At 37.6% G+C, this 26,500-nt stretch overlaps 1 protein-coding gene across 5 annotated transcripts; it reads left to right on the forward strand.

Moving 5' to 3' along the window:
- The first annotated feature begins 524 nt into the window (after positions 1–524).
- Positions 525–26,500, forward strand: TMEM19 (transmembrane protein 19). 5 transcript variants are annotated; one of them, XM_039704143.1, is made up of 9 exons: positions 525–598; positions 1,081–1,211; positions 12,748–12,792; positions 15,612–15,762; positions 18,448–18,561; positions 19,994–20,131; positions 20,432–20,686; positions 21,757–21,966; positions 24,767–26,500. In XM_039704143.1, exons 4-9 carry the CDS (start codon positions 15,633–15,635, stop codon positions 24,928–24,930), a joined length of 1,011 nt encoding a protein of 336 aa, XP_039560077.1. In that variant the 5' UTR covers positions 525–598; positions 1,081–1,211; positions 12,748–12,792; positions 15,612–15,632; the 3' UTR covers positions 24,931–26,500. The 5 variants fall into 5 exon arrangements, with proteins under 5 accessions (XP_039560077.1, XP_039560078.1, XP_039560076.1 ...); XM_039704144.1 differs by lacking the exons at positions 525–598; positions 1,081–1,211 and adding an exon at positions 6,426–6,937; XM_039704142.1 differs by lacking the exons at positions 525–598; positions 1,081–1,211; positions 12,748–12,792 and having other exon boundaries at positions 15,444–15,762; positions 21,895–21,966.

The following is a 26,500-nucleotide window of genomic DNA, read 5'->3' on the forward strand; positions in this document are numbered from 1 at the left end:
ATTTCTATGAGATAAGAGACTAAAATGAGATATTTTACAGAAGACTATTTATAAAAGCTTTTTAAATAAAAAAGTAGTCTGTGATTTTTTTGTTGGTATTTATGGTGAATTAATGGTAAAATACAAATCAGTCACATTGTTATGATCTCAGACGTGCGGTTGGTGATGAGAAAAATCTTTTTATGACTGCAATTATTCAATACCTATCAGTTACTAAAAAAGACTTTTTTAAAATCTGGAAGATGTCAAAGTGTGATTTTAGGTTTTCACCTCCGGTATTAAGAGTCTGATGGAAGATCTGATTCTAAGAGTTCTGTCTTCCCAAAAGACAGGAAGAAGCTTTTTTTCTTTTGCAAGAGACTTTATTTTTAGGAACATAAAATAATCACTGCAGATAACTGCAGATGAAACACACTCAAGTAGCAGTTAACTCCCTCCTGCTAGATGTTGCTAAAAAGAATAGAAATTTCTTCTAAGGAACCTCAGCACCCTTTCCTGTATCCTCAGAGGTTTTCAACTGAGGATCCTGCATTGGTCCTTGAGACCCTACACAAGCCTTTGAGCAACACTCAAGAAGTGTGCAACATGTTGAAGAGAGGTAAGCAAGCAAGGTCATAAACTTGCCATAGAACTCATAGGCTCTTTAGGGCAAAGAAGACTGTAGGCTTTTACTGTTGAGTTTGTACTTGTATTGGACACCTAGCCTATAATTAACCCCAAAGACTGTGATGTGTGTAATGCTTTATTTTTTCCCTTTGATGTTTGTTGTTCATTAATTCTTCAAATTGTGTACAGGCAGGGTTGATCATAGTTATTTATAGTGTTATTTATAGCATGCAGATGCTACAGCCAAGTTAAAGATATTTAACAGACCAAGTGTTTGTGGTAAATTTTTATGCTTGGGTAGATATGCAAGTACATACACAGTAGATTATGTGCAGTACTTTCCACTATTTTGGTACTTTCCTCAGTGATTTTTAAATACTTCGGATATTCCTCAAAACATAAAGTCTGAAACTAAAAGCTCAAATTAGCATGATTCAAAATAATATAAACAATTGTAACTTTTCTATTTGACAGGTTAATACTGCAATGGATTGGTTTCCACAGAGAATGCTGGAAGGAGAAAAGTGAAGAAATAAATTTCACAATAATTTCCTGAGATTTTTTTTCTGAAGTTATACTGTTGCATTGTCATCTATGTGTCGAAGGTACAATACCTTTCTTTTTGTTAAAAACACTGTAGGAACATATAGAAGAAATATCCTATCATGTCCTGCAGTTTTGAGAATTCTCCTATGTGACAAGTTGCATTTGCTTTTAAATAACAAGTGTTCCCAGGTGCAACTAATCCAGGTGATGGGTAGGAGTTGGAGCTTCATGTATATCTCTATTGGATCAATTGGATCAGTTCCCATCTGTCATCTTGGACAAGGAATCTCTGCCTTCAGGGTTTTCCAGACTGGCTGATTTACTGACAAATTACATGCTATGGGAAGCATGATGACATCTTCACTAGAGTGAAGAGGGATATTGGAACACACCCGGCATTTTGAAATATTTAAGTCTTTAGCATAATGGTAGGCCAGCTGAAGAAAGGCATTTTAATAGTTTATTCAAAGATACAAATATTTTCAACTGTTTGAGGGCAGAGCATGTTTATGAATCTGATGCTGTTGATCTTGAGTCATGTGTGTGTCACTTTGGTGTAGACTCAAATCTGTGGTCCAGAATGGTGGTACATTCACAGGCAAGTTCTGGAAAGATATTTTTTTTCAACCTGTGAGTGAATAGTCTTGCCACTATTAGAGCTCACCTGTAGCTTAGATCTGTGTGGTGGATTAGGTGAGCTATGCAGTAACCTTATGGGCTTACCTGTTGCAATTTCCCATGGACATAGTGTGTGTTTTTATTCACAGTGATCTTGATTTATATTAGGGCCAAAGGGAAAGCATTTGTCCATTTTAGGCTGGTTTATTCATAAAGTTTGGCCACTATAATTCTTAAACAGATTTCTTCTTTTCAGCTGCTTCAAAGTGTAAATGCCCTTGGTTTCCTAGGGCTTGATGGATCCCTGGACAACCAGTCCTGGGAAATGAGTCTCCTGGTCACTATGTGGTACAATGAGTATTCCAAAATGATGCATTGTGTGAAAAGTTTCTTAGTGACAGTAGTAGCATCGGCATTTCTACATGGACAGACCTCTACCCATCCTGAGAAAAAGTTTATGATTAAATAAGTGTATTTGTGGTTACATCGTTTGGACATCTGAATAAAATCCCCTTGCAAATTTACAAAGGAAACCTGTGTGTCTAGGTGTGCTGCATCTTCATCTGATGTTATGGACCAAACAAATTGGACAAGTGCTGGAGTATTGCTGTGCTCTTAGAGAAAATCTGGGGCAAACCAAATTTGTTTTACTGATGCAATCACACGCCCTTGCCAGGATGAGCCACCAGGTGAGTCACACCAGTAAAGTAAGGAGAAGCTGAGGTGCAACAAGGTGGTCATCTGGGGATGGCCATGAGGACTCAAGATGTAACTGGCACTCCTGGCACAGCCAGGCAATGTTTTCATCTCCTAGGGCTGAATCCTGCAAAACGGCTCTGAAAGAGAAGCAAATGGTGACTGCTGTTTAGAAAGGCTGATGAGAGCATTTACAGGAATGTGTCAGCCAGAAAGACCCACTGTCCTTGCTGATTGATCAATTAAGGCCATTTCTTGTTTGGTATCATCATAAGGAAAACCACGAATGTCATATTTTACTATTGCTAAGAGCAGGCAGTACTAATGCTTACAGAAGAGCTTCAGCATAGCAGCAAGGCACTTGTGTAGGAGTGCAAGGGGATGTTAAGAAGTTGAATTGCTTTAAAGTTATCCACAACTGTGCATAGCCCCAAATATCAGGAATCAGTGTAACGCAGATGGCTAAGGAAAGCCAATGGCTCTTGTGCAAGTACAGAAGTGCTAATCAGGACAGCAGTTTGTACTGGAGAGCAATAATAAGTTTCCACTTCTTTGGTGGAAGTACAGACATCACATCCTGGAGCTGCATCAGAGGGCTGGAGCACCTCTCCCATGAAGATAGGCTGAGAGAGTTGTGGCAGTTCAGCCTGGAGAAGAGAAGGTACAGGGACACCTTTTAGCACCTTCTAGTACCAAAAGGGGCTGACAAGAGAGTGGAGAGGGTTTTTACAAGGGTGTGTAATGATAGGAAAAGGGGAAATGGCTTTAAAACAAAAAGAGAGTAGATTCAGATGTAATACTAGGAAGAAATTCTTTACTATGAGACACTGGAACAGGTTGCCTAGGGAATTCATGGATGCTCCATGCCTGGAGGTGTTCAAGGCCAGGTTGGAAGGGGCTCTGGGCAACCTGATCTAGTGGAAAGTGTCTCTGGTTGCACTTCTTTGGTGGAAGTACAGACATCACATCCTGGAGCTGCATCAGAGGGCTGGAGCACCTCTCCCATGAAGATAGGCTGAGAGAGTTGTGGCAGTTCAGCCTGGAGAAGAGAAGCACCTTCTAGTACCTAAAGGGGCTGACAAGAGAGTGGAGAGGGTTTTTACAAGGGTGTGTAATGATAGGAAAAGGGGAAATGGCTTTAAAACAAAAAGAGAGTAGATTCAGATGTAATACTAGGAAGAAATTCTTTACTATGAGACACTGGAACAGGTTGCCTAGGGAATTCATGGATGCTCCATGCCTGGAGGTGTTCAAGGCCAGGTTGGAAGGGGCTCTGGGCAACCTGATCTAGTGGAAAGTGTCTCTGGTTGGTTGCAAGTAGAAGCAAGGTTGCTTCCAATGCAAGCCATTCTATGACTCTTGAATGGCCTGTGGAGCCACAGAGAGCCGTCTAAAAGAGGGATTATGTCTGGCTTCTCTGGGAGAAAATCTCTGGTGTCATGGAAGGATGCTAAGTGTTCTATGACAGCAGGGCATCATGGCAATCTCCACAGGCAGGGCCACGATGTAATGGTACAGGGTTAAGGACGGAATATCAAAGAGTCCTGGCTGTTGACAGGAGTTTTTGTTGGAAAATGTGTCTGTGCTAGTTGGAAATATGCAAAGTTTTCTCTTTTTAAAAACGGGCTGCAACAGGGTGGGGAGCAGCAACAGTTAGGGGGATATCCTTGATACCAGAGTATCAAGGTGGGGTTTTTTTAAATTAAAAAAACAGCTGCAATGACTTTTAATTATTTCTTTTGTGTAGGTTTTATTTAATTTTTTTTCCATTCAATGTCTTTTCATACCAGCTGAAAAAGACATCCCATTGGACTGTGCCACCAGGTTGCCTGATTATTTATACCGTTAAACATTCCAACAAGAGGGCCAGACTTAAAAAAATGAATGGCTTATAAAAGTGATATTACGAAAAAGGAGTATGCATATTACTTCTCAGTCAGTAGCTGTGAAGTGTTGGGACTCCAGGCCTGGAGAATTAAACTGATTAAGAGGCGTGATGTGACCCTCAGTGCCAGGACAATTTCTCAACTTTTCTTGCAGCACTGCACTGCTATTTTAAAATTTAATCTGAACTATGAATATGTAGGAAAACGAAAGAATTTTAAATGTTTTGTCCAGCTCCAAACAACTTTTCTTTACACTGTTTTCAGGAAAGCTCAGGAATCTTAAATTGGCAAGGAAACAAGTTGAAGGGGTTGGTAGTCACAAAAGCACAGAGGGTTGATATTTGACTTTGCCTGTTCTGCTAAATTGCTGGATTTAGATTCAATCCTTCAAGACCAGCTGGTGCTTAGGACTAGCCCACTCTCTAGGGACTTCCTGGAATCTTCTCCTCAGAGCAGTCCAAATGGATCTGGAGAGTAGCCTTATAGTTAAACAGTGTCAATTACTGAGAGGTCAGCGCTTCAGCTGCATGCAGCTGCTATTATTTTTTTTTCTCATTTAGCAGTATAAATATATAATCAAAATCTTCTCTCGTAGTTAATGCAGAAAGGAAAGTTTCTTGTCTGGTTATTTCAATTCCCCTGATGTAAACTGACTTCAGAGGGCAATACATTGCAGAAATCTCCTTGTGTTATTTAGTTGGAAGAGAGTGACATCAATAGGCTCAAATTCACAGTGTCAATTACTGAGAGGTCAGTGCTTCAGCTGCATGTGGCTGCTATTTTTTTTTCTCATTTAGCAATATAAATATATAATCAAAATCTTCTCTCTTAGTTGATGCAGAAAGGAAAGTTTCTTGGCTGGTTGTTTCCATTCCCCTGATGTAAAGTGACTTCAGAGGGGCAATACAATGCAGAAATCTCCTTGTGTTATTTAGTAGGAAGAGAGTGACATCAATAGGCTCAAATTGACTGTGTATATGCAAATGTCCTAAGTCAATTCTTGAACATCATGCCATGAGCCATTTCTGCAAAAGTTTCAGTACCTTATGTCAGCCAGCAGCTACTAGTGCCCTGATTATTGTACAGAATTTTTTTAATTACTAGTTATATTTTCATGTGAGCCTTTCCTAGTAAAACTGTAAGATCAGTTTTCAGGGAAAAAAAAAAAAGAAAACAAATTCAAAAGCTCTCTGTGTGGCAGTTCTGACTCTGGAAGAGTTCTTGAGTTTCTCATTTTCACAGCCTTTGACAAATGTTCTTTTGGGTTTGAATCTTTAGGGCAAGGGAAAAAAAAACCAGCTCCAGCATGCCTGATGCATGGCTGACACCTAAATCAGTGTCTGACATAAGAGAAATTAAACATATAAGATGAATTCCAGATAGTTGGACATATTTACATGTGGAAGTCTCAAATAATTAACATAAAAGCAGTCTGGTAAAGTCTCAAGACAAAAGTCTGCAAAATACATTTTTTAAAAGTCATGAGCCATTCTACTAAAATAATTGTGGGTGTTAAAAATGTTCACTTTTTATTTTCTTTGAGAAATGTTCTTTTGTGTTTGAATCTTTAGGCGTAGGGAAAAAAAAACAGCTCCAGCATGCCTAAGGCTGACACCTAAATCAGTGTCTGACATACGAGAAATTAAACATATAAGATGAATTCCAGATAGTTGGACATATTTACATGTGGAAGTCTCAAATAATTAACATAAAAGCAGTCTGGTAAAGTCTCAAGACAAAAGTCTGCAAAATACATTTTTTAAAAGTCATGAGCCATTCTACTAAAATAATTATGGGTGTTAAAAATGTTCACTTTTTATTTATTTATTGAGATTTCTTCTGAGATCTTGTTTGAATCCTAGTCATTCTCATTTCTGCATCCATATTATCACATGTCCATGTCATCAGGAAAAAATAAATTACTTGCAAGACTTGGCAGCTGGGAGATAACCTCCTGTTGTTATAGTGATGTCCTAGAGTTCACAGAACTGAAGAATTTAATATCTTGAAAAGCAGAGCACCAAGTTTTGTTTATGTTTGTGATGAGAAAGGCGTAAATAAGACATAAATGCAGATTCCTTTCACAGATGACGAAGGTGCTTCCAAACACACTCCCCGCCCCCAGCTTGTCAAAACTTTTTTTTCAGAGATTAAAACTTTAGTGCTATCTTAGAGTGTTGTGAACAGTGACAGGATGTTTTGGGACTTCAGTACCAATTTCTGACACTGGGTGGATCTCTGAAGTCAGGAGAATAAGAAAATAAATCTTTAATTGACACTTTTGGCATGAGAAGAGTGGCTTGGGCTCCGCCCTGTTTGTTCATGTCTTGACTTCTCCATTTTTAATCTGCTTCAGAACGGAATGGTTTCCTGTGGCATCATTTTACTGTAGTTGACTGAAAGAATAGGAATAATTTATCACAGCAAAGCAGCAGAATAGGTAGTGCAATATTCTTTCTGATGAGAAACTTCAGTTGCTGAAAACACTGGGAATCTGCAGCTCTTTTCATAGGACTTAAACGCATCTTACTTTTGAAATACTTTTCCTGCACCAGCTCTGCTGAATCTGGACCGAAGAGAAAAAGGTAAGGGATATTTCTGCTTATCTTTTGAATACATGTTGTTATAGCCACCTCTTTATGGTAACTTTCCGTTCTTATTCTGCAGTTTTAGTTTTCCAGGATATTTTCACATTTCATACTAAATTATCCAGTTTCTAAACTGAAAAAGTCTTCAGTTCCATAGCAGTGTTTGAAGTTGGACATGTGGGTATTTTCCCTGGGATAACCAGGACCAAAATTCTGTACTGCCAAAGTCAAAATATTGCATTTGCATTACTTCAATTTAATTATCAATATTAATTATTTCAATTTAAAAAATATTCAATTATAAAAACTCTTTGTTACAAAGTAGATTTCCTAAAATCCAGTTAATTGTTCACAGACTACTTGCGGCTTTTGTCTATCTGCAAAATACAGCTAACCTGTAGTGCACTTGGCAAGTGCATTATCCTCCAATATTTATCTCTCCGAGGAAGTAATAATTATCTGTTTTTACCAAAAACTGAACATTTGCCCAGGTAAGACACCATATATTGTTTTTCAGATACAACCTTATAAATACAAATTTACAATCTGCAGTAAATCTAAGTATTATGAGTTTCAATTTATATTATAAACTTCATAATTGCTGCAGTGTAAGTAAGAAAAATAATTCTCTTCAAAAACGTAAGACACCACTTCTGTCCATAGTTGTTTTTAATAGCCTACTACTAAAGTGTAGGGTCTTCTGTGGCACAAGACCAAACCAGTACAAGATTTCTACATTGTAATAAATGAGGCAGGTCCCATTATGCTGTGGATTTGAGTTTGCATTCAACCCACAGCTGAGTATTTCCCTCATGAACTTTCCTTATAGTTGTTATATGGGTAACAGTTGAAGAATGATTTTATAATTTATCTTATTACAGGATCCAGAGACTCTGCTTAGGGCTCAAGGCAACTTTTACAAATATTCAATAAAATGTTTCACTGTGTATAAAAAAATGGCAGATCATCTGGTTTTATGTTGTTGTTGAGTTTTTCATGTGATCTAGAACAAGGTGTTGACCAGTATTACTTCTCTTCCTTAAACTTTACCCATTTGTTAAGTGTTTTTAACTTCTTATGATTAACTGCTATAGAAACATAAAGTACTTGTTGCTAATTCAGAGACACAATATCCTCAGTATTTAAGCTGTGTCTTTGTAGCTGATGCATGTGCCTCTCATCTGCATATAACACCCAGCCATAATGTACCATTAATAGTGCCTTTATTCAGTTTAAATAATAATATTAATTTTGATACTTCACTTTCAACTATTCCATGCTTTTAGTAACATAAAAAGATTAAGTAAATTTGAAGGTGATTTAAGAGGCATTTTACATGCCTTAGTAGATTGTATATAATGGATTATAAATGTAAACTAAGAAATATAACTGCAGAAAAGAGGTATAGCAAACTATTTTTCTACACTTCCATAGTCAGAACTGAAAAAAGTACATATGCAGTAACCTCTGCTGTGCCTTCAGTCTTAATCAACTGAAACAGACATAAATGAGGACTACATTCAATAGTGGATGAAGTGAAGAGATGGTTACCGTGTTTCTCCTATCAGAACTACCAGGAGCCCATCAGTATTCATCATATGGTTTCATTCATCCATTTGATGGATGAATGGTTTTGTTTATTTTTAATTTTTTGTTTGTTATAGAGGGGTTTTTTTGGTGGTTTTTTTTTGGGGGGGGGATTTTTTTTTGTTGTTGGAAAGCTTCTAAAGTCAGTATAGAATGCAAACAAAACTCTTGTAATACACACATCCCCTAGGAAATCCTTTAGTCTGGTGGTTGGAACAGTCAGTTTAAAATAGTAAATCAAATTTCCATCTTTGTTCTGCTTAGTTTTGGCAAGTCAAGACTAGTAAGTATTGGTCTTCTACATGCTCAGTGATTTTCAGTTGATATAGCTGTCATGTCTGCAGTCAGACATCTCTTTATCAGCTCATTATATTCAATCTTGACAACAAGAAGACATAAAAAAAATAAAAATGCTTGGCAAGCTTGTAAGAATCCAGGCCTGGTCACTAACAACCTGGAAGCAATATTTTTTTATAAAGATTTTATTCTCTATGTAGATATAGCTTTGGTTGGCCCCCTCACCTCCCAGTATCTCTTAAAAATTATTTTAAGCACAATGAAAGTTCGTCATCTTAAATCTTTAGCAGTATTTACTGGAACTGTCTGCTAAAGAACCTAAATGTACATATGACAGAGTTTTTGAGCCAAAAATCTGTCCTGGTTTAGGCTGGGATACAGTTAATTTCTACTTGGTAGCTGGTGCATTGCTGTGTTTTGGATTTGGTATGAGAATAATGTTGATAACACCCTGATGTTTTGGTTGTTGCTAAGCTGTGTTTATCCAAGGACTTTCTTGGTCTCATGCTCTGACAGTGAGGTGGTACACAAGCCAAAAAAACCCCCAAAACAAAAACCAAAACTAAAAACCACAAACCCCCCCCCTGCCAAACCAAAAAAGAAAGAAAGAAACAAACAAAAAAACCAAACAAACAAAAAAAAAGAAAAAACACAACTAAAAACTCCTACCTACCAAAACAAAAACAAAACCGAAACAAACAAACGAAAACCCCACCAAAAAAAAAACAATGACAACAAGAAAACCCCAAACAACTGTGAGGGAGCACAGCGTGAACAGCTTACCTGAACTGACAAAAGGGATATTCCACACTATAGACCATCCTGCCCTGTTACATAAACTGAGGGAGTTACCTGTAAGGGGGGCTAACTGGGTGCAGGGATGGTGTCTGGCATCAGTCAGCAGATGGTGAGCAATTGCTTTGTTCGTCAGTTGTTTTTCCTTTTTGCTGTCATTATTGTTACTTTTTTTTTATTATTTCAATAATTAAACTGTTCTTATCTCAACCTACAAGTTTTGCTTTTGATTCTTCTCCCCATTCCACCAGGATGGGGAGGAAGTAAGTGAATGACTGTGAGGTTCTTAGTTGCCAACTAAGACTTGTTGGGTTTAAACTTAACTTGTTGGGTTAAGACCCTAAAATATAACTATAACCAGTGTGGGAAAATATATATGTGCATAGTTCCAACACTGCTTCTCAGTCTGCCTAAACAAGTTAAACTGCTGATTTGAATCATTATGTATAACAAGTTACACCTACTTGCTGTGGCAGCTGTGAAGGACATGAGTTTCCACAGGATAAAAATGTATGTAACTTAATGATTCTGAATCATTAAGAAGTTATCTCAATCTGAAATCCAGCCAATCCTGCTCCCTAAATGGCTATAATTCTGCATAGACTATGCTCTACATCATACAGCAGAGATGCAGCTCCGATGCCAGCCAGTGGTACTCTACCCTTGGAGAAACCAGTCTCCTCTCCTGAAGTCCAGAGCAGTGAGCTTGCTGTGCACCTTCCTCCCTGCCCTAAGTACCCTGAAAGCCATCACTCCATGGTCACTTACAGCCAAAGCTGCCCTTGAGCATCACGTGCCGCAGCAGCCCCTCCTTGTTGGTGAGAACAAGGCCCGGAAAAGAACCTCTCCTTGTTGGCTTCTGTGTCACTTGGAGAAAGAAGTTATCATCAACACACTTTAGGAACCTCCTGTATTGCTTATGGCCTGCAGTGTTGTCCTTCCAATAGATATGGTTGAAGTGTCTTGGGAAGGTGAGGGCTTGTGAATGAGAGGGTGCTCCTATCTGTTGCTGAAGAGATGCATCCTTCTGGTATGACTTCATTCGAGCACCAGTCACAGGAGCCATCCCTCCATGTCTCCATGGTTCCAGTAAGAGTGTTGCCCTGCAGGCATGTGCACATCTCTAACTCCAGTTGTTTATTCCCCATGCTGTGTGTGTTTGCATAGAGCATAGAGGTTGGGAACCCCAATGAAACCAACCCACTGGCTGCAGCAGCTGGAATTCCTTTGTGCTGCTCTTCAGGTGTTCTCCTGCTAAACTACGGCTGCCTTAAATCAGAAGAAAAACTTTCCAAACAATATTAGAACAGACAGAATCATGAGCAGTCTTTTAATGAAAGCTTTTCTCTATGTGCACACACAGCATCAAATTTTCATCGTTTTTATAATTTTAATTAGTATATCTAGCTAGTACATCCAATGGGAGACTGGTTGCCCTGGTAACCCACCCTTGGACCTGCCCCACTAGAGCCCCTCTGAGGGGTTCTTAGCCCTGTATCTTGTTTTGTCTCCCAGGTGCTGGTGCAAAATAAGCTGTTCTTGTTGGAAATCCTTTTCCTTGAAAATAAGACCAGACAGTATTTCAAGAAGGTGACAGGTGAGAAAGGGTAACTACTGTTCTAAAGTGTAAGAAAGTGCTAGAAACTATACAGCTGTATATTAAAATCTACAAAGTTACAAATTTATAAAGAAGCTAAAAATCTTTAGGCATCACTATGATCCTCCTCCGGTTCTGGGCATCTCTTGTGGGGTTGCTGACATCAAACCAGTGGGACTGGGATGGAAGGAGGTTCTCCTCCTCTGTCAACTTTAGTTAAAAGCCTCTTCACCTCAAGCCTCATCTTGGCAAGTCTATGACTGAAGATGGTCATTCCTTGTGCATAGTCCTTTTAGATCTTTAGCTGCCCTGCTTACTGTTAGCCTTCCCTGTTACTGAATTACCCACTGATGAAATGTATTTTTTTTCATTAACATATTTTGGCACTCTAGTTTAATTCTTTAACTTCCTCCTCTGTAAAATGCAAATGTACTAGAGATATCACAATCTTGAACACATGCTACTTTCAATATGTGGGTTCTTTCCTGAATTAGTTGATAAAGTAGAAAATCACAGCATAAACACATAGTAAAAAGCTGGATCATTTGTAATAAATGACCCAGAAAAGGACAATTAGGCTACTATTAATAAATTTAATTGATGTCTTTGTCCTTGGATAAATTCATCTAACATAAAGCAAAAGCCTGTCGACACATATTTAATAAATTTAATACTTAAATCTTCATTCTAGGTTCTGTTCTTTTTTGGTAAGCAGTTTGGATATTTATTCTTCATTTGCTGCTTTATAGTCCACAGTCCAAATCCTGGTATGAATAGTTTTGCTATAGTGTTAAGCACTGACATTTTTAACTGCCTCAAAAATGTTAGGAATTCATCTGTATAGCAACTCCTTTGGTATGAAAATTACTGTTTGCAATTTGATTGGTATTTTCACAGGTGACTACTAATTATGAATGCTCTACTTCAGATGAATATTTATCTGCAGTATAACTTTTCCCCTTCTGTTTTCTGTAGCTATCTAAATACACTATCAGCATAAAATTTTACAGTCTTACTATGTTGTCTTTTCTAAGAGTGTGAATATTATTCAAGGCCCTTGTGAACAGCTATACTTAATACAATGTTAACAATTTTTACAGATTTTTAATTTCATGTATTGAACAGTATTTTGTCTTCAATCAGTTTTTGGTTATTGAGAAAACAAGATTAACAAAGGAGAATAAAAGATGTTTAAATTTGTATTTAACTTTCAAGCTATATTACTCATAATGCATTCTATCAAGCATAAGTGTGAATAATGTTTTAAGCAGTGAAGACAAATGGAAAGTTCTATCTCAGAGATACAAAAAAATAAGTCAGAAAGTCTACTTCTAAAATCGTCATAAAAGTTTGTAAATATTGTGCTGTATTATGGCAAATCTACTAAATACCTAGGAAAAGAGTGAGTATAAAAGTTATTAGCATGCTGTGTACAGTAACATTTTATTATCTTCTTTCTGTTGCAATGCTTTTAATAATCTCACATTCCTGCCTCTTATTACATCATACATTTTTTTTTTGTTTCTCCTAGAGACTGCACTGGCAGTGCTTTGCATCCTATACATTTAGGTAAAAGGTAAGAAGAAACTCTTCTTCTAAATATTGGGTAGCTTATAATTCCTTTTTTTTTAATTTAAACTTCTTATGTTTTTCTTATTCCACATATGAATTTGGATGGAAAAGTGTGAGGAAAAGCTTTCAGGTCTATTTGTTATAAGCAACTGTTTCTTGCTGTTTTTTTTAAATTCTCAAGTTTATCACTACTATTAGGTGTGAATAAGGAATGGGGGGAAGGTTATTTAAAGTTTTAAAAGTTTTTTAAAAACCTAGCTTTTACTAATTAAAAGTGGTGTTGGTGTTGTTGTTATTATTATCATTATTACAGGACCTAGTTTTAAAAAAGGGCAACATCTAGAATAGAGTAGTTTAAACACAATATATGGGGCAATTACAAAGCTGTTGTAGACATTACTTTCAAAAGTGTAGCTACTTCTTTCAGCTTCCAAATGTAGAAAGAAGTCTAATTTTGCATGCCTTTCTTTCTTGTTTTCTAATCTACTTGCAACATTTAATGTGTACCAAGCTACTGCAGGAAAATTTGTTGGCAATCAGAAACACTGGAAGAGGGATGTATGAAGCCACATTTAACAAAAGACTCAGAGCTGCAAAAGGAGTCAAAGCCAACATTATTCATGCACTGCTTGTTAGACATTTCCTGACCAGAACCACCTTTCTAACACCAGCACTGGAGAGCTGTGGTCCCTTTTGCTGTTCTTGCTCAGGTAAACTGCAGCAGCAGCAGCACCTTTAGCTTTAAGCCAAGGACCAGGTCTGTAGATAAACCGGTGCAATAGTCTGGTATGTCCCTAAATCAGTGCCAAGTGCTACTTCACATGGGTATGGGATCTGTGAAGGGAGCTGAAGAGTCCTTTAGAGCTCCACAAACCTGCCCCCTCTTCACACCAGCTTGTGTGTTACCATTAATCACAGTCCCACAGTTTTACAGAGCCACACATAACAGCCAGGGCTCTAGAATTCCTGCAGGAACATTTGTTTCTCCACCAGAAATTCTAGTATCATTCTGTTACAGTTAAGAAAACAAAAAGTAAGCAATAAATTAAGTAAAACAATTTATTACAGTTAAGGATTTATTTCAATGAGTATGTTTATGGGAGTTCATTGTACCAGAACAAGCAGCTGCTTGTTCAGCTACCAGTTTAAGTAGGGTTGATTTTGTTCTGGTTGAAAATCTCAATTAGTCAGATTTTTGCAGAAGAACCTAAGCAATGTCCTGTCAGTGCTATACCTGAAAGGTGTGCTGTTCTTACAAAGCAGCCCAGTTACTGAGTCTCTGATTGTTAGATCTCAAATTCAGACCTTAGATGGATGTTTAATGAAAATTTGGGAGGTAAGAAGGAAGACTAGATATATCAAAAATAGTACTCCTACTTTAGTATTACTGTTTCAGGTATCTCTACTTGAGATAAATTTTGGATGTTACTGGTATTTGTTCCTAATAGATATAGCAGAAAGTAAGAGAAAGCCTTCTCTAAGGCACCTGATCCAAGTTTTGTCTTTAATTGCCTGGAGAAAATACATTGTAAACACACAAGTATTAACTTTATCCTCTGGAACAGGCCTACTTTCTTCAGCTATAACCAGGTAGCTGTAAATCTTTAAGGAGTAAGTTTATTAGCTTAGACAGCGTCTGAAGAAGCAACTCTGAGTAATAAGTATTTCTTTCACAACAACATGAAAATGTGTCCAAGTTTATGAGATAAAAGAATCATGTTCTTCTGAGAGAAAAAGAACACGTGGACTATGTTCACACTTTGATAGAAACCTACTCCAGATGCTGAATGGAAAATAAGAGAATATGCCTCAAAAATAAATGGGTTCCACAAGCCAGAATTATTCCCAAATTCAGTAAGGAAATTATCATCTCCTAAATCAAGATTGCTCACTTGAATTTTCTAGCTTTAAAACTACTTCTCTTGTGTATCAAAGACCTTTTACTGTCCTTTTTTGTATTACCCTGCCTCTTGATGAATACTTAAATAAATATTCTGTTCTGCTGCTGCTGCTGAAGTCCATAAGAAAAAAGCACATGGTGTTCATGAGGTGACTTATCTGCACCACTTGAAGGTTTTGGTCTAGATTCCATGGAACAAGTGCTGAATACTTAAATGCTTCTTCAGCACTGTCTCCTGGGATGCCTGAAGTCTTATTTATTTCATTTATTTCTCGTTTATTTTGAGGCTGCTGCCTCAAAACAATGGGTTTTTGGGAAGTTGTGAAGTTTCACCTCTTTGCTGACAAAGTCTCTAATGTGCGGAATGGGAGCTGTGTCCCGTAGCTAATGCCAGCTTATTTACAACTCGAGTGTTTTGGGAGTCATCCTGACGTGCCCCAAGAAAAGCCACCAGGCAGGTTTGGCATGTTTTCATCCCAAGTCAACTTCAGGAAACCTTTCAAGTCTCTTTCTTCTGCTGTTAATGAACTTCGAAGTGCTCCAACAAGTTTCAAACCTCATCCAGGCGCTCATTGGTCTCACTAATTATCCACAGACTTCATGCCTTTCACAGGCGTGTCGTTCCTGGTTTTATTTCGCAAACTGGATCTCCGCTGGCAGCATCTGTCGGAGGGGCGCGACCCCATCCCCGCCCAGGGCGCTGACTGCTCCTCACGGCCCGGCCCGGCCCGGCCCAGCCGCAGCCGCAGCGCCCCCTCGGCCGCAGCAGCCTCAGCATGAGCGCCTCGGTGCCTCCCGGCAGCGCCCCGGGGGCGGTGCGGGCCGGGCCCGGCCGCAGTTCCGGCCGGGCGGGAGGAGAAAGAGGAGGAGAAGGGGATGGTGGCGGTGTCGCTGATGCCCTGCGCCTTGTGTTTTCCCCTCAGGTGTTGTCCTTCTTGATTCCCATGTCCTATTACCAGGAGGATTTCTTCAGAGAATACCTCAAGATGATGGCGAATATGGTCATCCTGAACTTGCTCATTTGTATTTCGCTGGTGTTCTGGATCGTGTCCATGACTGCAAGTACGTACTACGGTGAGTCCAAAGGCCGGGGAGAGGCTGGCATGGCGCGGCCACGGGCGAACCCTGCCCTCCGGCCCCTCTGGGCAGGAGACAGAAATGGGGTGTGCACAGCCCTGTCCTCCGTCTGTAGAGCTGATAGCCTCACCTCTTACACTAGGCGGTAGTGGTTTAGGAGATGCTGACAGCCGCTTACTTGCAGCTCTGCCCAGGGATCACGTACTGTTTAAAATGTTGGTGTCCTTTGTGATTTGTTTCTCCAAAGAAAAGCAAATAACAATTAAGTGAAAAGAAAGACTAAGCTGACAGAGGTCTTTCTGTGTCAGGGGAAGTATGTGACAGCATGGAAGGAGTGTGCCAGCTTTCAGGACTGCTTTAGGAATCAGCAACATCTGCAATGTGCGGGACAGGTCATGCAGGAAGACTTCCTTAGTTGAGGACAGAGAAATGGGAAATGGTATAAGAAGATAGGGATGTATGCATGGAGCGGCTGGCCTGAGGTGTGTACTGTCAGCTCAGCGTTCTGCTCGGGCAGCTCAGGCTGGCTGTGACTTAGTTGTGTGCAGGAACACAAGTCCTCTCTAGTCTTTCTTTCTAGGACCATTCTTACAGCAGTGTGCAAAAGCAGCTGATGCTGCCTGCAGTATGAGTTTATGCTTAGAAGAATTCAACTACTTTTCCAAGACAGGTAAAGACTTATCATTCAGACCCCAGCCGGTTTGACACTGGAAGAGCTCCAGTGTCATTGCAGTATTGCTGAAAGTGCCTAGGGATAGAGTATGAACATCTTCAACTGCCTAGTAACACCCTGGGTCCAGAAGAATCTATAATAAATACCCCACCAGTACAAGGTGACTTTTGTAGAGGCAGTTGTATGTATCTGCTTAGTGTTTTTCAGTGATTTAGGATGGGTTAGTTCTGGTACAGCATTAAATCTGTGTTGTCTGCATACTTCTGGTTTGCTTGTAGTGAGATGCCGGACGTGTAGAAGGTAGGCAGAAGCAGGCTTCACAACCAGCTTTTATTTGTGCCATTTGTAGCTACCTAAGTGGGATTTAAACATGTAACTTCATTTATGTGTGTCTGCTTTTCTACACAAAAAGGTATAGCTTTTCTGACAATTAGAATATTCTAGTCCCTAATATTTTATGTGAGTGGAATATAGCATGGAGAGACCTGGTACCAGCTAAATCAGGATAGGGCCTGATAGAAAGGAGAAGACTGTGGACAAATCCTCCTTTTTGTAGGGAATGGTTATGGAACAAGAAGGACATAAAACTTGTGTTGTTCATTTGCCTGAGACTGTGGAAAGACCTTGGCTTTTCAAGGAGGTGAATGAAACATACAGTAGTTAATGGGCTTTAAATGGTTCCGCCCATAAAAGTGGTGAAATTCACAGTCTGTAATTTTATTAATGTACACTTTATAATCATTCTTAAGCTCCAAACAGTGGGCCAGATGTTAGTGAAGCCAGAATGTCGAAGAACACATTGGTTATTATAGATCCTACTTTGGTCTTACTTAGTAGTAATTTAGTACAAATACTTTCCTACAAACAAATCCAAAAAGTTTAGTTTGAAAATGACCTTGAAGACATGAAAATTGTATTTGTTAGCCAAACAAAAGGAACCCCTTTGTGTTCCAATACTGCTTACACTCAAGTTTGCACCAAGAGCTGCCTTGGTTTGTGATAAGCAATACCAGGCTACAGCACTGGAGGGCTCTTCATCCACATCTGCTGCTTGTCTTCTGAATTTCTGACTCAGCCCTGGGTTGCAAGACCCCCCTTGCCCACCTACTATGGCTTTGGGGCTTTTCAGTACACAGAAGAACTTTTTTTTCTTGTGAATCTTTACATCACAATGAGTGATTTACTGTGTCCTGCTTTGCAGCAGAGAGCCAGTGTTTGTGCAGAGGTTGGGGTCCTGATGACAGAAAAGTTCTTGTTGAAAACCATCATGTTTATCTTTCCAGCAAGACAAGCTTCTGTGTCTCTGTGAAATCTTTCCTTTACGAGATTGAGACTTACTTGAATGCAAGATTTGTGATATCTTGTATTTGTATAGGAGATATAATAACTTTTCAAGATTAATTTTTTTTTAAATTTCAAAACCCATATTAACTATTGGCTTTAGCTTTTAGAAGTTTGTGTGTTTTTCAGACTGAAACTGTCACTTCAAATCTTGCCAAGAAAGTCATCAGCTCAAAGTGTATTTTGAAGAGCCTTACATCAAGAGCCTTACATCAAGCCTTACATCATCTTTCAGAAGAACTGAAAGGGCTGATGTTTCATAAAGTGGTCACACTACTTTCGCCTAGCAGACTCTCTTGCTTGGCTTTTTTTGGTAGTGGAGTTTTGTCACAGTAAATTCAGATGTTGGTTTTTGAAGTTCATAAATCCCTTTTAGAATGGAAAATATCACCATATTTATTTCTTGTCACATTTTGTTATTTTTTGGTAATTAATTTCAGTTCATTAACTATATTTTCTTTTGATAGCTGAATGTAAAAATTGAGTAGATAATTGCAGATTCATTGTTCTTCTGTCCATATGAATATCTTTCTTCTGAAGGATAAAAAGTTTTAATCTCTATTAAGATCTATTAAAATTTAAGTATATATCAGGAAATAATGACTTTTCAGACTTGAAGACATAAAGGCTTTATAAGGATCATGTGACCCTGTTATTTGATTTACCAGGTACTTTACGACCCATTTCTCCATGGCGCTGGCTTTTCTCAGTCTTGGTTCCACTAATTATTGCTACACAGGGTTTTAAGAAGAAGAGTCTTGATCACAGTGGTGCTTTGGGAGGTATGTTTTTTCTGAGACTTAAGCTAAACATTTGGTAAAGTAAAGGTCCTTTTTATTGTTTTCAGTTTAAGACTTTACCTAGTTCTGTTATAATAAAGTGTAAATGTAAGCATGCATACCCCAGATTCATACTGGGATTTTTTTTCTCATGCCTGTTTAAACAGTCAAGTTAACCCTGTGCTACTGTTCGTAACTGATTTGATTAATACTATTATGGTTATATAAACCTGGAAGATTCTTTTAAACTTCAGTACAGTATGCAGTTAAATCACATGGTTTGGTTTACCATGTAGAAGGATTCACAGAGAAACAAACAAATGGCAGAGGTAGTGGTAAAGAAAGACCCTAAACTGATCATGTCAGCAGCCATCCTGCTTGGAGGGAAATCAGTTCTCCTTTCTGTATGGTTCCCCTTTCTGTAACAGAAGCAGTTCTAGGCATTTTTTGGCCTGGCAAAAATAAGAAAATTAAATCTGTATTTCACTAAGAACAAATGACTATTTCTGCAAAGTTTTTCTAGACCACATGATGAAAAGCCCAGTGTAGTGTACAATAGTGTTTATTGAAATCTGATGCAATGTTTCAGGGTGAGGTGATTCACCCTTGTCTTGTGACAATTGTCTAAATTGATGTTCAGTGGAGTAAAACAGGGCCTCAAATCCTTCCCTTGTCACCCATTTTGCAAATCTTCTGTCTGTGAGAGTTAAGGGAAGCATTTTCTACACTGACAAAAATGTTTCTGACTTTTATGTTCCGACCTCTTAACAGCTCTGCTCGCCAATTTCTACTGGCATTTGCTCTTAAATGTAACCATTTTTCTTTCAGTCCTTTAGAATTGTAATCTCATGGTGAGGAGTGAACTTAGGCCTCCCCTGTGAAAGGGGACATAAAAATGAATTGCATCAAGGAGATCAAATACTTAAAAAAATTACAGAAGTAAAGAGGTGGAATAAAAATCAGAAACTAAAAAAGGAAAGAAAGAAAAGAATAGAGAAGTAGCATCTGCTAAGTTATGGAGGAGGGTTTTGCATGTTAGCTTAAAGACCTTGGATGTGGGATTTGATATCTAAACTAATGATAAACTTGCTGATAGAGGCACAGCCACAGGTATATATCTGCTCCTCATAAAAATAATAATATTCTTCAGACAGAGTACTTGAATTTCAATTATATATTCTTTGGATTCTGGAGGGTTTATTGCTTCTCTTTTAATTTTGTACAGTATAACTGATTTGTGGTAAAAAGTCTTAAAAATCTCATGCTTCAGTTACAATAAAATTAGGAATTCTCAATAGAATCTCTTACTGCATGATTGTCTTAGGTTTACCAGGAAGATACTCTTCATATTCAGAAAATTCAGAATACTTAATTTCTTTGCAAAACAACCATTGTTACATGAAGGAACTTCATATACTTCTTTTTTTCTTCATAGGACTAGTGGTTGGATTTATCCTTACAGTCGCAAATTACAGTTTCTTCTCTTCTTTGTTTGTATTTTTTGTTACTTCTTCAAAACTTACTAAGTGGAGAAAAGATATAAAGAAGCAAATAGATTCAGAATACAAAGAAGGTAAGCCAAAATACTTTAATTCTTTTAGATCACTTGTGGAGAATAAATACTGCATGTTTCTTGTTCCCTTCAAAGGGTCAGATGAGATGTAGCATCTAGAATAGGGAGCTCTGTTGAGACTCCCCTTGACCCTCTCCCTGTGAATATTAGCAAGCCACTTTGCTTCTGTTCTGTTAAATAAATTGCCATAAAGTTTCTGTTTTGAATGTGTGTCTTTTTAAATTTGATTTTGTATGTGTTATTTTGCTTTTGCCTCATGCTGTTTCCTGAAATTACTAAAATTCAGTTTCTATACTTCAGGTGGCCAGAGGAATTGGGTTCAGGTAGTCTGTAATGGTGGTGTTCCTACTGAGCTGGCTCTCTTATATATGATAGAAAATGGACCGGGTGAAATTCCTATTGACTTTTCAAAGGAGTACACAGCATCATGGATGTGCTTATCCCTTTTGGGAGCTTTGGCATGCTCTGCTGGTGATACATGGGCTTCAGAGATTGGTAGTGTTATGAGTAAAGGCAAACCAAGATTGATAACAACCTGGGAACAGGTTCCAGTCGGTAAGGTGTTACCTCTTCTACATGTTCTTAATATTTTGTTAATCTGTTTTGAATTATGCATCCGTCTTGAAAAGTTCCAAGAAAGACATAGAAAAACAAATATCAGAAATCTGGGATTTGAAAAGGTTCCCAGGAATGCATTCTCTGATATGGAATATGGTCAACTGTGTTTCTTCTGCATCTTGTTGATGAGATGCACAAGCATAGCATAGCAACCATGGAGCTAAAATAGCTAAAATCATTCTGAATGCTGTCACTTCGAGTCTCTGGCAATAGTAAAAGAGTTTATACTGCTAATATGAAGAATACAACTTATCAACTGATATTTTTCAGGCATTATTTTAGTCAGTAGAATACATATATATTCCATAGAGATAGTACAGAAAATTCATTTCATAAACAAATCACTAATTTCCTTTAATATCCTACCAAGGGTGAATGAAATGAACTTTCTGTCTGTCAAATGTTGTCTCCATGGTGGATGTCGTTGCTGCTTTAAAGCAATATGCCTTTTTTGAGTCTTGCTGACAGATTGATCAGAGGTACAGATCTTGTTGGATAGGAGTTAAATGCATGGGATTTTTTTTTCTTTATATACATTCTTCAGATTTTTATTCAATGACCTATCAAACATTTCTGTCTATGGATTTGGTTATTTTATTTTTAAATGTGTTGGTGAAAGGTGTCTTAGTATACTACTTCTGAAAGAGGGCATTGCTTTAATGTGCACATCTCAAGGTCTGTTAATCTTGAGCAAATCTCTTCTTTTATTCCCCACCTAGACCAGACAAATACCAGGTGATGTTGAGAGGTGTGTGCTGTCTAGTTTTATTTAATTTAATGCTGGTGAATATTTCTAGAGGACTAGCCCTAGAGACAGGAAAGGAGAAATAACGGTAATGGTACAGCTTAAGCTGCTCAACAGCATAATGGGAATTGTAAAAAGCTGCAGTAGATGTAAGGAAAGAAGTTCATTATGGAGCTTTAGTTCGAATTTCATGTAAAACATTTCAATTAATACAAGTCTTTTAAAACCAGTTTGTAAATCAGCTACATTTTATTTGGTTTAGGTACTAATGGAGCAGTTAGTTTAGTGGGCCTGATCTCAAGTTTGCTTGGAGGCATGACAGTAGGTATAGCCTACTTTATAACTCAGCTCATTTTTGTGACTGATCTGGAAATATCTGCTCCGCAATGGCCCATTATAGTGTTTGCTGCAGCAGCTGGCCTACTGGGATCAATTGTCGATTCGTATTTGGGAGCTACGATGCAATACAGTGGTAAGAGTCTTCTTTTTTTCTTTGGTTTTTTCCCCTTTCTCCCAATGTAACCTAAAATTTGACATGTACTTCAAGAAGGGCTGAGGATATGATTTTTAAATAGAAAGATTACAGAAATAGCAGCATAAAGCTCAAAGGGAGCAAATGGACATCATAATGAAAAGGAGAGAGGGTGGTTGGCCCTTTTCCACATTTTGATTTGTTTATTGCAGCTTATTGGAATGTTGATGACTGAAAGAGACAGAGATACCCAACAACTTACCTTGGAAGAAGCAGTTGCTGCCCTCTCCTTTTCTATATATCTAATTATAGTAACGTTTTATAAGAAAAAATCTTAGTTTAATATTATCCTTTTACTGGGATTAAGTTGTCACTGCAGAAACTCTATTCCTAATTTTGAAGTCTCAGCAATAGGCTCAAATGTAATAAGTAAGAAAAAGTGAATAGTAGTTTATCTTCTGGTTTTTTCACTGCTTCTTGTAGAAGCTCTATAATACAGAGCACTGTTGCCTATGAGTTAAGCTTATCACAAACTAGCTGTGACTTTAAATAAAGACAAATATGCATTTAAAAAAAATTGTTGACTGGCTGGTTCTAAATTATTTCAGTGTTTACTCATTGCCTTGAAGGATCATTGCCTGTGAATAAACACTACAGACAACCTTTAGGCTGAGCTGTAAACTTGTCCTATGTTTCAAAATTGTTTAGAAACCATATCTGACACTGTTGTGTTTACCAGCTTGTTTACAGAGAGAATTTAAGTTTCCATTGTTGGTATACTTATTAATTGGAGGTCAAGGTGTGAATGTGCAGATTCACCCTGAACTGCCTCAGATATACAAGTCCTTTAGGTCTGCCATTACAGTGAGATCTACAAACTGTTGTTGATGCTCTGGATTTGGCTATACAGCATTTTTTATGCTCTGTTCTTTGTAATTCCATTAAAGTTTGAAATGCAATGAAGTGTTTAACTGTTTGATGAATTTTTAGGTATTTCTGTCCTGAGCAAGAAACGCTTAAGCACTCAGATAATGTTTCGAGCTCCTAATGAGGCAGATGCATTAAGAGAATGGAGTAAACCTAGCTAATGCATGCCTGCATTTATCAGTATCTATTTCTTTTTCATTTCATGTAATTTTTTCCATGCTCAGCAACTTACCTTTTTAGCTGCAGCAGGAACAGCATGCAAGTTACACAGTTTCTTTTACAAATTCAGAAGCATTCCTGGAGAATGTATACTACGTTGTGCACATACATGCTGTGGTATATATGTGATGTCATACAGGCAAAACTGTGCTGCTCATTTGTGTCTCTCCTTCAGCCCACTTTTTTGCTCCCTTTTTAGTGTGGACTCGGAAGGAATACTATAGTTTCTGCAGCATCTTGAAAAACAATAAATATGGCAGTGGGAATAAAGCATTGTCTCTTTTTTTAAAACAGTATGCTGCTAATCCTTTCTGTCAATGTTTTTCCTTTTGATGATATCCCTACATGTGGTGTATCTCATAGTCTGTGATACCCACTGTTTCTGGAAGAAAATGCACCCCTGACTGCACAGTTATTAATTAAAACTTTGAATAGCTGTGCAGAATAAGATTCAAATTTGCCCATGTTGTCAGTCTATACCTATTCTGTAAATAACAAAGATAACAAAAGAACTGTTACTTTACCAACTTGTACAAGATTGGAATATACACTTTATGTACAATTGAGGCATCTTTTTAGAAAAAATTAGTTCCAGTTTTTCCTCAAAGAAAGTACAACTCTAAAACATAGCAAGTGTTCAGGGGTAGACTATTAGACTTTGAAGTTTGATTTTTCTGTAGCTCTTCTGCGTTATTTAAGGCCAGGTTTAAATGTATGTTTCAAAACAGTATTACCAACTATATACCTGCCAGGGAGGTTCGTAGTGGGGTTTTTTTAAAGTTTTGTCTGAGGTGCAAAATTTTTTTTCTATTAAAGTAGCAGCTTTCTTTGAAGTTTCCAGGTTGTGAGTGTTGAAAGTAAAATGTAAGAAGAAGAAAAATTAATACAAAATATTCTGATTTCATTTGGAATGTTCCCACCTTAAAAGTGTGCATGTGCACATACCCAATTACACTTCACTACAGTGTGAGTTAAGATCAGGCATTCTAGATTGGTGTGCTTTTATCAGCATACAGAATGGTGCAGCTGGAGAAAACACAGGATAATGGTATCTGTAGTAATAGCTAATGAAGTAATATTAAAGTATTGATAATTCAGAGGCAGAGCAAGAAATTACCTAAGTACTACAGAAAAAACTCTAGCTGCTGGTAGTATAAAATTACTACGTAAATAGAATTTATAAATTCGGCCTTTGTTAGGAGCTTGTTTTCTGTCGGATTAAGTAATAATGTTCTTTCCATAATTTTCCTTTTAAAACAAATACGTCTTCTTGCCAGAAAACATGTTGCTAATAAGTTGTTTTTGTTCAAAACAGCATCCTTTGCTTTAGAGTGACTTGGAACAGCTTTTTCCTCTTCTAATTTAGTTTATTTCATTCCTTTCTTTGCTGTAAAACTACATAAAGAGAGAAGATTTGACAGAAGTGTAACTTCTCAAAAGAAATAACTTCTAATGTAAAATATTGCATTTATACCCCATTCTTTGAAGGTACCAAATTAAACTAACTGTAATTTAGCTTAGTCTGATGATGTCTTCTTACAGAGATATAACACTGTTACAGTAAAATAAATTTAGGAAGGTATATATACTTGGTTACTAAGTTTCTCTTCATCTTGGTTGGCTTTGTAAAATTAAGTTTTTACCTTTTTTCCAGGTTTTGACCAGACAATTGGCATGGTTGTTAACCACCAGACGAAAGACTCCAAGCACATATCTGGAAAACCTATATTAGACAACAACACCGTAAATCTTTTTTCTTCTGTCATCATTGCTCTGGTGCTTCCAGGCACAGCATGGTTTTTCTGGCCAAGGGGTTGAAATAGTTTGAGGTTTTCTGCATGCGAATCATTTATGTTCAGTCTTGCTCAGAGACTCCAAAGAGTTCCAGTTGAACTCTCTTTAAGAGATGGATCTGAAACATTCAGAGAGCCGAAGAACTTTCCATCTCAACTTGTTAAGGCTGTAAGCCTCATGTGACAATCAGCGTCTCTCAGGAAGGTGCTTTGTCAATAATGCTCTTGCTGCTCCTCAGGTGGATGTAGGTCATTGCCAAGTGAGGTGAAGCACTTGATTCATTTGTCCTCCATTTATGGAGCTGAAGTGTTGGTGTCTATTCTCTCCAGTTCCCAGCATCTGGAAAGGCACAAAGCTGGAAATAGAAGTCTAGTGCACATCAATCAGTGTGATGGAGCCTTGTGGCTATTACCCAAGTTAGACACAAAATACACTGCAGCTTTATATAGATAGGCAATGGTAACATTGGTGAAGTGGGTGAATTCTGGTATTTCTCATTATCTACAGTTTGTAAGGTCTTTTGGAAGTATTTGGGCAGGGAAGAAAGAATTCAACCTTACTGCCTATTCTCTATCCTGATACTATCACTTCCCTGAGAATAGGTTTTATAAAAATGATCCATACATAACATTGGAAACAAAAATCTAAATTTAAAGTAGAAAGTTTAAGCTGTTCCAGTAAGAATAATAAATTTTCTGTGCTTTTTTGACATCTTTATTTCAAAAGTAATGATATTTATGAAGATTTGTCAGTACTGTGGTACTTATCAAATACTTTAAAATTAAAGATGACAGTTGTGGATTCACAGTCGTCTTTTTAGAAAGATAACTTTTTTCCTATAAATATAGAATTGTTCCTTTGTGTTTGGCATTCTAACCAAACTATACTCCTTGATTATTTCTCAGCAGTGGAAATGTTTCCCATTTTGTTTGGGCCTTCTATTTAGAGATGATGGCCTCGGCCAAAGAAGCTACAGATGTTATCCTTGATGCAAATGGGGGAAGTCACACATATAAACCATTTAAAAATAGAAATTTAATTTTTGATGCCCAGTGTTAGGTAATTCTGTCTTCTGTCATTCATTTATAAAAGTTGTGGAAGTAATGTAGCCAGTACAGATTGTATTTAAATTTAAGAGATACCTTTTAACTTATGAAAAGCTTTTCCTTTTTTGTTAGAGATAGATGAATATTTTGTATGGAACATCTGGGGTTTTTTACAAGTGTCTTGTGTATATTGCCTGTCTTAATTCAATTTACTTTTTTTATTTTGTCACCTTTTATGGGAATATTAAAAAACTTTAACACTTTCCATACTGAGTTTACTCTTTAGAAATCTAGTCTATACAGACCTGGAATTCATCACTGGAACTACTTCACTGTATTACCTATTAGAAAGATGAGATCTCAAAGTAGTAAAAGCTTTTTGAAAAGAACAAATTGTATAGCTGCTCTGTTTCTGTTCCTGTGGAAGGGCACAAAATTATGGAAGTAATATATGCACTTAAAATGTAACAATAAAGACTTTGGAATTTTATGCACTGTTTGGACTTATGCTGCTTCTAAATAAACACTGTATTAGTTGTCTTCTATGA

Source organism: Passer montanus, unplaced genomic scaffold (genome assembly GCF_014805655.1).
Source record: "Passer montanus isolate IOZ18808 unplaced genomic scaffold, ASM1480565v1 scaffold17, whole genome shotgun sequence".
Classification (NCBI taxonomy): Eukaryota; Metazoa; Chordata; class Aves; order Passeriformes; family Passeridae; genus Passer; species Passer montanus.

What these genes read in the sequence shown, in the direction of transcription:
- TMEM19 (XM_039704140.1), top strand. Translation starts at nt 15,465, where the DNA reads ATGAGCGCCTCGGTGCCTCCCGGCAGCGCCCCGGGGGCGGTGCGGGCC. An exon ending in GACTGCAAGTACGTACTACG is followed by an intron (nt 15,763 to 18,447) that starts GTGAGTCCAAAG and finishes TTGATTTACCAG; the next exon opens with GTACTTTACGACCCATTTCT. An exon ending in AGATTCAGAATACAAAGAAG is followed by an intron (nt 20,132 to 20,431) that starts GTAAGCCAAAAT and finishes TCTATACTTCAG; the next exon opens with GTGGCCAGAGGAATTGGGTT.